We start from the raw sequence: 13,887 nt of genomic DNA, 5'->3' as shown, positions 1-13,887 counted from the left end.
AACTTTTAACTTAAGTTTTCACTAACTTAACATTCATCAATATAAATAACTACTACCGAAAAGAATAAGCATGCATGAAAAGATACTCAGTGACACCAAGATTTATCTCGTGGAAACCCAACTGGGAGAAAACCACGGTTTGAGTAGGAACTCACAAAATTTGTACTCTTTTGGAGTGCGCCTGGTGAGGAGCCATCCCTATTAGGAGATTACAAGGGTACTATTAGGTTCCACCTGGTTAAGGGATTTTGATTTAGGCTCATGAGAGTCTTTACCCTGTTAAAGGTAGCCTTGTCAAAGGTCTTAAGATCATCAATTAAAATGACACCTGGTTAAAGGAATTTAATAATGGGACCTATTAAATTCCATCCTATTAAGGGATTTTAGTTGCAATGGTTAGAAAGCAACATAAAGATAATCTACTGAAGTGGCTACTGATAGCTTGATCAGATCACACTGAAAATCATATTATATCTACATCGGTTGTGTCTTCTCTGCACAACACTGGTTTCCTAAATATACCTTCGGCACTACACTTTGCCGATTTACTGATCCTCAACTCTTCACTTTGTTGGTCCTTTGTCACTCGGCTCTGCACTTTGTTCTACTCCCCCTGTGTTCACTTTCACATGAGAAACAACCACATCAAAATGAGTTATGTGAATTTATTGCCCTTGCGATCTGTCATCAACTTTCCCTCCAAAATATCAGATTCAAAATGATGATACTACACCATAAATCACTTTGCACAAATCATTGCAAGAAACTCTATCAAAATAGTCGTTCATGCCGATAAGTCCACCTGTTGAATGGAGAGGACTGCCAGTTTAAATGGATGTTAACTTAATGCTACCAAGTTGTCAGTTACAAACTCTTCCAGTGTACTGATCAAAATCTACCTAGTCGATTACCTTCTATATACCGATCTGTTCACTGCTTAGCTGGTTGACCTCATTTGTGCCGGTCTACTCACTGCTTGTCAGTGGACCTCTTGTGTGCTGGTTGTCCTCCCGTGTGCTAGTCTACTCCCTTCTTACCCCATTTACACATTGCTTAGCCGGTTAACCTCAGTATACCGATGTACTTACTGCCGATAGATTGTGAAGACTTGGGAGATGATGTTGCCAACAATGACAACCATATCATTTACCGATCATACAAAATGCACCAGAATGCCAACACATCTTCCATCTCAGACTTAGAATTAGAATCAATCTTCTTCTTTTTCTTCTTTTCTTCTTTGTAGTCCTTACAGATGTGACCTGGTTTACGACAATTCTAGCAAATGACTTTGGAATTTCTAGGAGATTTTGATCTCCATCTCGATTTGGACTTATTGTGCTTCTCATTCTTCTATTCTTTCTCCTTAGGTATTCCACAGACAGTTAGGGTTCCTTCAGAATGTGGGATATCTTCCTTCGCATCTCTTCACCAAGTAGGGAACCCACCGCATCTTCAGACTTCAAAACAATAGAAGTACTACCGATAGCCATAACAAGAGAATCCCACGAATCGAGAAAAGAACAAAGCAAGATATGCCTCTTCGTTCATCTTAACACCAAAAAATACTAATTGAGCCACCAACATATTGAATGTTTCCAGGTGGTTTGCAACTCGTCCACCCTCTTCCATCTTCAAGGAATATAATTTCTTCCTCAAGAAAATCTGATTTAATAAAGATTTCGCTTGATACATTTCACCAAGCTTAGTCCATAGCTTCTTTGTAGTGTTTTCTTCATGGAAATTGATCAGAATAGAGTTTTCCAGGCATAGTCTAACTAGACCCTTGGCTTTTTGGTCCATAACATCATATTGAGCTACCGCAGTAGGATCTGAGGGTCTTTGGACATTTGCATCTATAGCATCCCATAGATCTCAATCTATTAGAAAATCTTCCATCTTCAGCTTCCACATCTCAAAATGTGTTCCATTAAATTTTTCCACCTCTATTTTCCCTGATGAACTTGCCATCTGAAAATTCTTGGAACAAGATCAAAAAGTGTCTTCTACAAAAGCTCCCACTCAAATCTGGATTAGTTCAAAAAACCCAACAACCCATAACTAAAACCAAAAGTGATCAACCTCCAATACCACTTGTAAGGAAGTTAAGTAGCAGAACTTCCTACACTAAATTAGAGAGGAGGGCAATGCAAATTTTTTTACAGATCGTCACAATAGTTACAGAAAATAGAAATAGATATAATAACATTCAAACCATAACACAGTGATTTACATGGGGAAAACCCTTTCGAGAGAAAAGCCCCACACTTCAAAAGCTGCCCAATATATTATTTAATAACCAAAACATATTACAATATGCATGCAAAGTAATCTCTTCACAAGAGTACCACTAATATGAGATTTAGAGGTAACTCAATAGCCATAAGACTCTTACACACAACCTCTATCTCACGCACATCATATATAGGAGATACAATACAAGAAAACGTTAAACGGTATTACAAAACCATGGGCCAAAACCACCCAATAAGGTGTAGCCAACCTTATCTCCCTTATAGATTCCCTACGATGTTTCCCTCCCTTTTTATAGCTCATTTATGTGTCCGATGTATTTTATATTTCCTATTTCAAGACTACAAACTTCTAGAGGCCATAAGTTGAGAACCATGTGTTCGATTGACGAACTGTTTGAAGAGTCGAAAAGATCACAAGTGCTCTATTGACATGTAAACCACTACGATGTTTATGCCCACTTGTCAGGGTGTTTCGGGGCCTCTAAAGTTCTCAAAATCAAATTTAAACCTTTCATTGGACCCCTCTGAAACGAAAAATTTAATATCTTTAAAACTAATTGTGATCTTGTGACATAACTTTCCTGTAATGCTTATCTACCCAACCAGAAGCTTTGGGGAGAATTTGGCACCATTTCATGCTCAAATGAAAACTTACTATAAATAGTAACCTCGTGTAAATGCAAGGTTGAGACATCATTTTCCCAACAAGAGGAACCTTAATAAGATCTATTTAGACAGTGCAACAAGAGTAATACACAACGAAAGAAAGACAAGATGATGGAGGCAATGCAGAACTAATAATTATATCATGAAAAATGATTATAATCTACCGACAACAAGAAGCTACAAGATTTGGTCCATTGGCCTGATACATATGTGCTCAATTGCAGTATCAGTCAACTCCAGACCTCTAGATTACTAGATATATCTTCGATGTTTTCCCTCCTACCTATTACATGCTAGATTACATTGATTTATATGATCAAGAGGGATCCATGTCGGCCCAAGAAGAATCAAATGTTGATGAACAAGATGAAACGTGTAAAACCACTAGGTTGACCTCCACCAAGAGAATCCTCCAAAAAATCCAAAGGATCAAGTGTGGACCAGAGGGAATGTCGATTGCACACCAAGGAACATTGGAAACAAGTAATTGAAGCTCCGCAAGCTATGAAAATGATCCACAAGATTCGCCAAAGCTAAAATAGGTCCAAGCAGTTTTGTTGCTCTAAGCCAGAAAACTGTCTTAGATATCAGAATCGATAACTTGCTAGAAAAATATCCAAATGTCTCATGGACTTAGGGTAAGGAAGATAGATATATCCACAAGCAAAATCCAGCTCTGCAAGATACAGTGAGAAAATGCAAGAAAATGCAAAAAGAAATGTTAAACTGAAAAAGAAATGTTTTTGGTTGATGCAAGATTGCCAAGAACCAGGGATTCTCCTGCATCAGAAAGGATCTAACAAGTACAAAGGTAAGTTACCATTCAGATGTTTTAGTTGTGGTTAAATTCATCACTTTTCTTCTAAATGTATTTTCATAGTAATTGGTGATGAAGAAAAGGAACACAAGTCCTATCAAAAGAGTTGTAATGAGTCAAAGCATAAAGAAAAGGAATTTTCATAAGTATATCTTATACTCAAAGGAAAATAACTATTCACATGATGAGTATGATCATTTCACCTCCAAGAGTGAAAATATAGGTAAAGATTCCCTATTCATGGAAATGAAGATCTTATATGGTGATATAAAAAAGTGGATTGTAGAGATAAAGAAAAAGAAACTAAAGTTGGTTTATAAGGAGAGATCATTTCTATCCTAGATGGTTTGCACATAGAAAAGAAGGAAATTAGAAACAAAAAAAGAATCTCAAAGACTCTGAGAAGATGATCATAGATCTAATAGTTCAAATAGAAGAGAAAAGAGAATATAAGATATCATGATAACAAAATTAAAAATAAAAAGAAAAGGACTATGAAAGACTTGAGGCAAAAATCATATCCTTGAGAAAGGATTTGGAAAAATTTAAAGGTCAATTAGATAAGAATGTGAAGTTTGGAAAGAGATCTTAGATTCTGGAATGAGATCATGTTAACAATCATAGGTCATCCTTCATCAAAATAGGTATTAGATTTGATGAAAATCATAGCATGGAGACTACATAGAATATCCTAAAAAATAGTTGGAAAGGATCTTGATGTGAAGTTCTCTAAAAAATTAAATATTGATGAATCTAAGGAGACTAAAGAACTCAAAAATTCCAAGAAGAAGGTTTCATTCAAGTTAGTAGGTAGAAGAGGATATTCAAAATAAAAATCCAAGTAGACAAGCATATAATACCAAGTTCAATTCCTAGTCTGCACTCTACAACTTTTAGTAGCTGGATCTATATCCTGCACACAAAAAGGGAGGGGAAAATATTGTGTTGTATAGGGTCTTTCCTAAGTCAAACCTTGGATAGGAATTAACCTTCCCTACAACTATGGTATGATGTGAGAGCTTACCCCTGGTAGGGAAAATGTCTGAAACCTTAAGGAAGTGCTTGAATTGACAAATGATACCTCTTTTATGAACTTCTTGCCTTGAAGTCTTGTTGAAAATTTAATGGTGCTTAAAAGGATTTAATATATTCCTTCATTCACAGAGAACAAATAAATTTGATCATGACATCACTAAACTTGAATGTTTGAATGCTCAACTTCATATAACTCCTTTACTAGCTTGAAGATGTGTGATGGAAAGTGTTGAATTGGAGTGTGAATTAAATGATAGATATTCAAACGAGGGGGTGGAAGTTGTACTTAGACAAAAAATTACATATTTCGTGATTAAATTTTGGAAAAGGATGACATCAGGGAGCACTTATATCCCACTCTATAATTTTCCAACCATTAAGGATTTAAAATTGGGTCCATATTGATTGGACCATGGTTCTAGGAACAATAATGTAGGAGAGTCTTGACTTTTTGAGTTAGAGTCATAGTGAGCTCAAGAATGTAGTCGGTATCCAGATTTGGCCATGGGATGAATACAATTAGTCAATAAAATCAAGGGCATAAGGAACAACCACCAAAGTGAGTTCAAAATGAGTGTGAATTGTATAAGGATACAATTTATGACACTACAAATATACATTTAAATCTATCTCTTAAGTTTCAATTCATGATCAAAATATTAGATAAACCAATAATAAATATCCTTTATGAACATATAGCCTATGAAATAATATAATGGTGTTCCCATACAAGGTAAAAAATATAGAACCCATACATTTTGAAGAGAAGATAACATAAAAGAAATATAACACCCTCATAACACCTTAAGTAAGAATGTATGAATAATACCATTGATTGCAAAGTTTTATTACTCAAATTAATAAACATAAAAGAATCAAAAACTAAATTACTCGATATTGAAATATGTGTTGAGGTGATTATCAAGCAAATTAAAAATTAATTCCATGTAAAAAAGGACCACCTATTTGATTAAATAGATTAAGGTTTGTGATTGTATTGAATTAAATATTTTTTTATTGATTGATCTCCACAAGACATGAATGGTAGGGTAGATTCTCTAACTATTGTAGCTTATTCATTCTTTATCTAAAATGTGATGTTTTCATCATTGCAATAGTTTGCCAACAATCGATTCCAAATAACATAGAAAACTGACAAAACTAACAAATCATTGATTTCCTTGAAAAGACAAATAATTTTAGCTATACATATATTTTGAAGGTAGTTTTGTGTCAAGAAAGAAATGTTGAGAAATTAGAAAGAAAATGTTTCAACAAAATAAAGAATAAATTCTCAAAATATATAGTATATAAGAAACTTTCATTCAAATTTTCTATTATAATAATTTGTATAATAAATGTTCAAAATATATATTATATAGAAAACTTTCAGTCAAATTTTCTATTAAAATAATGGTATAGGCTAATCATCACACAAAATGACATTCTAAAAAACCTCCCAATTTGTAAAACACACTATTTTTTTGTCAGATTTTTTATGGTTTAACAGCAATGAAAGTGGAAAACACGAAGATTTAACACTTGAAAATTTTGTAGATATCTATTATGTTTATATGATTTTTGAAAACTATGAAACATACCATTTTGTGTGGAGTTTAGAGGCTTCCTAAAATCATTTCCATATGGATGTGTAATAAGAAAAAGGTTTAAGGAAGGAATACATACCGTGAAGTAAGTGGTGGAGACTTCCATTGTGAAAGTATTTCTGCACCACAAATTTCAGTTCTGGCGAATAATAATAGGCCTCTATGCTGGCCACGTTCCCGTGCTTCAACTTGGCTGAAAGCTCCATTACTTTTTCAAAATCTTCTTTTGATGAGACGTCCACAATTAATTCCTTCACCACTACAACGCGGTTATCACTCAGAGGGACTTTATATGAAGTCCCAAAAACACTGGCACTCAACAATTCAGAAGCACCACGAAAATCTTGCATCTCAAACTTCTCTGCTCCCTCAATAAAAATCACATTTGTAATATCACCTGGAGAGAAACTTTGCCTGTTTTCACTTTGAGTCGTACAGCCTTTTTTCTCTGATCTCTTATATGAAAGGGATTTGATGTGGAAATTGGAGATGGAGGTGAACTTTGAGATGGAAGACAATATTTGGAGATAGCAGCTTCTAGTCTCCTCTGCTTTTGCCATATCTATGAGAAGGCGGTGCATCATGAATTTATCATCATCGCCTATGCTTATGAACGATTTGAGTTCAAGATTTTTGACAGCAGTATGAGGATCCCAGTTCAACATTTTCCAGTATCGGATACCATGCTCTGTCTCTTTTCCTATGTAGAAGCGAGCAATATGCAAGTAAATTTTTCTCTCTTGAAAGGTTAGTTTCTCGTAAGAAGGCCTGAGCACGCTGTAAATTTTTTGATGGCAGATGCTCTGCGGTGTGCTCATGGCTTCATGCCAACATTCAGGTTTATCCGTTTTGTCGCACAATTCATCTCCCGCGACTTGGAGAGCCAGCGGCAATCCAGCACAGGCTTCTACAATCCTTTTACATTGTTGGACAAATTGCATATCCGGTTCAGGACTCACAAATGCATGCCAACAGAACAAACGCAGAGCCTCATCATCCTTTAGTCCCTCCATCTTGTAAATTGTGTCTATCTTTGCCATGTTCAATACATGCTTATCTGGGGTTGTAACAATTATTCTGCTGCCAGAGCCTGCCCATTTTCCCCCAAGTAGAATCTCCAGCGGCTCGAAATCAACAACGTCGTCTAAAACTATGAGGATGCGCTTCAGAGCAGAACCCTATTTTTAATAATCAAAGTAAAAAGAAACCATAAATACAAATCAAGCATTTTATTGAAGAAAGGAACGAAAGCAAATTTCTATTACACGGACAACATGTTTTCTAATTTGAAAAAAGATTATTCTAATAACCTGTGCCGCCACTGAGCTGCTTTCAGGGGCACTAAACCTGCAGTCCTTCCTCGAGAGTAAGTCTCTCATTTGTTGTTCTTGTAATACTTTTATTCCCTCCTTCTGCCACTTGGTACTAACATCGGATAGAAAACAACAGGCTTCAAAATCTTGTAGGATACGGTTGAAAACTGCCTTGGCAATTGCGGTTTTGCCAATTCCATCAAGGCCCCATATGCCTATCTTAAGCACATCTTCCTTGTTGTCAATTTCGAGCAGACGGATCACATCTGCTATCCTCTCGTCGAGTTGCACAGTATGCTTTGGTAGGTTTTGATACGGGAATTTATCCAATTCCTTGATAACGTCAGAGACGACCAGTTTTACAAACTTGCCTTCATATCCATATTTGCTCTCAAGAGTCCACCCGTTGAGATCAGAAACATTGTTCAACGACTCCCTCCACTCGTCGATTTCCGAACGTTTATATCGGCCTTTACGGCAGTGCTCTTTCAATGCCTCACTATATGGGTTTGTCTCACTTTCCTCTGCTGTTGCCACACCTTTGCCCTTTGCTATTGCCACACCTTTGCCCCTTGCTCTTGCATCTCTTTGGTCCTCTACTATTGCCACACCTTTGCCCTTTGCCCTTGCATCCCTCTGAGTCTGGTCCTTTGCCACACCTTTGTCCTCTGCTATTGCCACACCTTTGCCCTTTGCTCTTGCATCTCTTTGGTCCTCTGCTGTTGCCACACCATTGCTCTCTGCACTTGCCTCATTCTTACCCTTTGTTCTTATCTCACTTCCACCTTCTGCTCTTGCCTCTGTTCTGCCTTCTATTTTTCCCTCACTTTCCCCCTTTGCTCTTGCCTCACATTTACCCTCTACCCTTTCCTCACTCGCCCCCTCTGTTCTTACATCACTTCCACTCTCTGTTATTGCCTCACATTCACCCTCTGTCCTTGCCTCACTCTCCCCCTCTGTTCTTATCTCACTACCACGATCTCCTCTTGCATCCTTTTGGTCCTCTGTTCTTGCCTCCTTCATACATATGTTTTCCTTACTGTCACCCTCTGCTTTTGCTTGTCTCTCGACTACTGCTCTAGCTTCACCGTTTGCAGTCGACTCGCCGGCTGGGCTTGGTTGGCTCTCTGCGTATCGAACATGGTGTGGCTTGACGTCGTAAAAGAGGGGTTTGATGACCGCTCCGGATTTGCACATATGGGTCAGCTCCTGCAGGCAATGCGGTGACGAAGCATAATTTCGGCTAAAGATGGGGATGCTGATAGTACTATCCTCAATTGCCCTCTTCAAGGCATTGTCGATAAACTCCCCCTTTTCCATGCTTAGCTCGTCCAGATAAACATTTATCCCTTTATCAGTTAAGAATTCATATAAGTGATCCACAAAAGTTGTCCGAACGTCAGGTCCCCTGAAGCTAAGGAAAACACCGTACTTCTTCTGGGAGGGGATTTCATAGCCTCTATCAGAGGAATCCATGGTGAAGTTTTTCTGGCGAATGTCATAAGAAATGATCTACCATTAAGTATATCTATATTTTTAAAAATTTAAGCAAAATATATTAAAAGATATTATTTGAAAACAAAATTATCTTATCAATAAATCTATTTGCCTTTAACAAAGTTCTTTATATTTTAAATTGGTAAAAATATCTATATAATGATAATATTATTATATTATTGATTTAAAAAACACCTACAGTAACTATTATCCAGAAATTGTAGAAAAGATATCAACATAGACATGCTTTTATTTGAATAATATCAATTCTTCCATCAAATTCTTTGATTCTCTTTCAATAGTATGTTTCCTTCAGTATAATTTGTATAAATCTATAAGAATACATTTATATATATAATTTTAAAAATTTAGAAATAAAATTATGCTATTTTTTTTTCAATTTTATTTTAATGGAACTTTGAAAGACATTTATGCATTTGAACTGTTTTTTGAACTGAATCGGCAGTATTTGTTCTACAATATCAATTGAATAGCCAATTTGCCAATCGCTGAAGTAATTTGAAATGAGTACATCGTTATTGAAGTAATTTTAGTAATTAGCCAATACACGAATACTTCCATTTTCAGATTGTGCCTAAAAATCTGACCAATCACAACAAAACTTAACCGCTGACCATAATCATAATGAGCAGATGTCTGCAACTTTTCCCTGATATTTTGTAAATTTATCAAAGTTTTTCCACTTTATCTAAGATTTTTGCTACTCAAAAATTCATTGCCTTGTGCTACGTTCGCAATTTCAATATCACAGATCCATTGTCCATGGTGGAGGCGGCTATAGTCGATGAAAGTGTGGTGTGGCAATGCTGGTGTAGATGCTTTGAAATTGAGGCTAACTCGCTTGTTGGCGGGAGCAGGCATTGCACTGTATGCAAAGTTAATTTGACGTGTATTTGAATTTTTTCCCTATCATGCAAGCTGAAAAATGCAGGCGAAGAGCCACAATTTTGTCACCTTTCAAAATTTATTCGATATATATATTTTTCTTTTTTTGATAAAAGTGGATAGAACCACTGAATTATATTAAATTTTAAAACTTTTTTACAGTGTCTGGTTCAAAAAGCAGTTCAAAAAGCACTGAAGGGAAAGAACCAGTAAGAAAACCCTTCAGTATTGCTTAACACAAGCCTATTCTACCCATACCAAATGCCCATTGATAAAGTACATCAAAAAAACCCATCCCAATTACATAAGCCGCATTAGAAAATCTACTCGATATTGAATGCAACTAACAAATCCTATTGATAAAGACATTTTTAAATGTGCTCGTTTCATTTAGAGGAAAAAGAAAAAATCTCTTTCATAGAATACTCAAAGAAAAAATAGAAATTATTCATTCATAGAAGTTTTCCAGCAGTATTCAAACAAAATACAGACATAGAGAGTTGTGAATGTGTGCCTTTAAATTTGGTAAAAGATCAGTCTTTACAAGTTAACATTCTAATATTAATAATTTTAAGGCAAAAGCTTATCTGACAAACTTCTAAAGGAGATCTGTCTATTGTCTACAACTATAAAAGTACATTCTCATTCTCACGTTGGCAGAGGACAAATTTCATTCAACTTAAACAGTTAAAGCAGTAAAACAGTGCGTATGAACGAAAGAAGCAGAGAAAGACTTTGTATTTTTTGCTGGAAAGAGAGGCAGAGGACAAAAGCAAACAAATAATAACAGAGATTAACCCAAACAAGAGCAGAAACTAATCTTTGTATTCATATATGTATATATATTTCAGAATCATTCAAAAACTCATATAGTCTGATTTTTATAACAAGGCTGCAACATTTGAATTCAAAAAGAGACAATAAGCTTCCCCTGTTTCTTGCTTAGTTTTCTGGGTGCTGCTACAGCTCCATATATTTTTCCCTGTTTTTCATACATCTTCCAATAACTGCCATACTCAGTCTATTAAGAGTTACAAAAAGACTTCTAGACTCTTCCATACATAAGCATCAGAGAAACAAGAAATAAAACTCCTAAATTATTCAATGCATTTACTTCTATGTGGTACATCTAGTGTAGAGATATCATAGATAGATTACAATCACATTTTTTTTAATTCAAAATCTGTCCTGTTTTGAGTAAGGAAGAAGGCACAGGCACAGTAAGATTGAGTAGATGGGATGGACAGCAGTCTACGGAGGAGTAGGTGGGCAGTTGGAGATTAATTTCAACATTTTTCAACAGAATGTCACAAAGGTAAGTGCCTGCGGTTTTGCGTGCAAATAGTGAGGTTATGTAATGTAATGAAGATGATGCAAAATTCTACAGGAATCTGTGATCTCATAGATTCCTATGTTAGCTCAAGGTACAAATAATGTGAAAAACTGGCGGAAAGTTAGATTTATGCTACTATCGACTTAAATGAGCAAAATAGAATCCCAAACGTTACGATGATGGAATGCGTCATAGATATAATGTCTCATGAATTCAGTAATGTTTACTGATCAAGATTGAACCCAAGCAGATTTTATTGCTAAACATAAGCCCTACAACGTCCTTGACAGTGATGGGCATTCTATCATTAGCAGAGGTTCTTTAAGACAATGCAATCTTAGAGATCGTTAGAACGACTATAATGCTACATGAGACCGCGACGAATTTAATACATATTTAACAAAATTTAGAAGCATTAAGTATAATCTAAAGGAAGCTTTCCAGTTGACTGATATGATTAGGCAAAAGTGTGAAATGGAGGATCGCAGAGTGTACAAGATACGCAGTAGATAGACTAACTTTTATAGCAATCTAAAAAGGAAACTTGTCTGATTTTACTCCTAAAGCCAAGTAAGCTGACAGAATCAACTAATATTGTATTCATTTTCTAGCCTGTGCAACGAAGGGAGTTTGCGGGGGTGAGTGTCTTGGAAACTGATGCTTCCATGAGTTTGAGGGAACAGGCAGTTCCACCGTTTCTAGTTTTCTTTTTTACTAATTCACCGCCACATTTTATGGTTCATCGCAGTTCTATTTTTAAGAAAAATTTGAAGAAGAGAACATTTTAAAATGAAACCTCTTACTGAATGCAAGACAAACAAATATACATGGAGCTCGTAGGGCCGGAGACACAGTAGCTAAATCGTTCATAGAACCAGAGGCTAAAGTCCAAAATTTATCTAAACTCAATTATGCAAATTCTATGGTATAAGATCGGACTTTGAAATAAATTATCTACCTCTGTATAGATGCCCTTCCGTGCAGCTACTTGCCACCACTTTCCCTCCTTTTCCCTTCTCACTTGATTTCCTGCAATCAGCGCAATGTCCCCCTGCTACAAAACTTCTATCCTCCTTGAATTCTCCTCCGGTTCTCGTCCTCCTCTTCTCCCGAGTATCTGCACCACTTCCCATTAAAATCTGCACCAAGTTAATTCTTCTTTAAATAACCACGCCGGTTTTGCTCTGCATGGCTAAACTGTGCACAGAAGAGAAACACAGAAAAACCAAATTTAACCGCTGCACGTAAGGGTTCTGACACAGCAAAACCAAATTTGAATAATAGGAAGTTCAAGAAAAAATTGATAAAATTTAAATAATAAGAAAATTAGACGAATAATGATGGTGATATTAGTAATCAAACAAATAAAAACTCGTTCACAGAGGATCATGTGTTTGCAGCATCTTTCTCGCTTTTGCTAGGAAATTCATCAACTGACAAGAGGATATAAATTATGGCGAAAGATCCTCTGGACACAGGAAATTTGGACGGAAACTTGGTAAAGATACCAATAAATTGAAAAAAGGGCGATAAAACCTAGGGAAGTCTATTTCGCTGAAACTTACCTAATTAATTTGAATTGTCATAACAATGACAGGTTGTATTTTCTTACTTGGATTATAATATGTTTACATTATTTGTAGTTATCCTTTTCATATTTATATAGGGCATCTAATTTAATGTCACTCAAAATTGGCATATTCCATCTTTCCTTTCTCATTCATAATATCTTAAGAAATATATGGGGCCAGGGGTCGCTCCATCAACGGAGCTAGTGCTTCTAGAATCTATTTAATAATAAAAGAAAATAGAAGTAATCAAAATAATTTTAAAATATAGAAGATATTTTAAATATATTAATTAAATTATGAAAATCTATCTCATTTATATTAATATCATTATTGTCTTTAGACATGTAGTGTCGCGGTTAAAACACTTTGTTGGTGAAGCGGCCACCAAGGTTTTGCTTGGTCGTTGTGTTTGCAGATTTGAACAAGTGAAGTGTGGGGATGAGGTCCCCCGTTTGTGGCCTTACAAGTTTATAGCTCCAGGTCATATATATATATATATATATATATATATATATATATATATATATATATATATATATATATATATATATATATATATATATATATATATATATAGATATATATATATATTATTATTCACATTATATATAAAATTTCTTTATATTATATTCTTATTATTTAATGTTATATTTATCTTTATATTCTTATTATAAAAAGATCTTATAATATACTGATTAAATTATATAAAACATAGGCATTAAAAAAAATGATTTGATTGAAATTATGGAAAGAAATAGGGCTGAAATTGAAAAAGGAAATCCAAAGGTTCTTGAAATGCCTATTGCTTGTGTGGTGCAACCAAGGGTGGGCCCTTTCATTGAGCTGGGTTTTTTTATTCCATTACAAACCATTAATGGTTCCATGTT

The 13,887-nt window shown here is 35.3% G+C and overlaps 1 protein-coding gene across 1 annotated transcript in view; it reads right to left on the bottom strand.

The window, feature by feature from the left end:
- The window catches only part of LOC131029053 (uncharacterized), a 40,622-nt gene extending 31,453 nt beyond the window's left edge, over positions 1-9,169 (bottom strand). Inside the window, exons 1-2 of the mRNA XM_057959448.2 lie at positions 7,691-9,169; positions 6,460-7,558 (exon numbers count right to left, since the gene is read on the bottom strand). Of these exons, the coding sequence (XP_057815431.2) occupies positions 6,460-7,558; positions 7,691-9,169 (2,578 nt within the window). The remainder of the gene's footprint in view (positions 1-6,459; positions 7,559-7,690) is intronic.
- Between the last annotated feature and the right edge of the window lie 4,718 nt (positions 9,170-13,887).

Source organism: Cryptomeria japonica, chromosome 3 (assembly GCF_030272615.1).
Source record: "Cryptomeria japonica chromosome 3, Sugi_1.0, whole genome shotgun sequence".
Lineage (NCBI taxonomy): Eukaryota > Viridiplantae > Streptophyta > Pinopsida > Cupressales > Cupressaceae > Cryptomeria > Cryptomeria japonica.
This window is presented reverse-complemented; position numbering and strand designations above follow the sequence as displayed.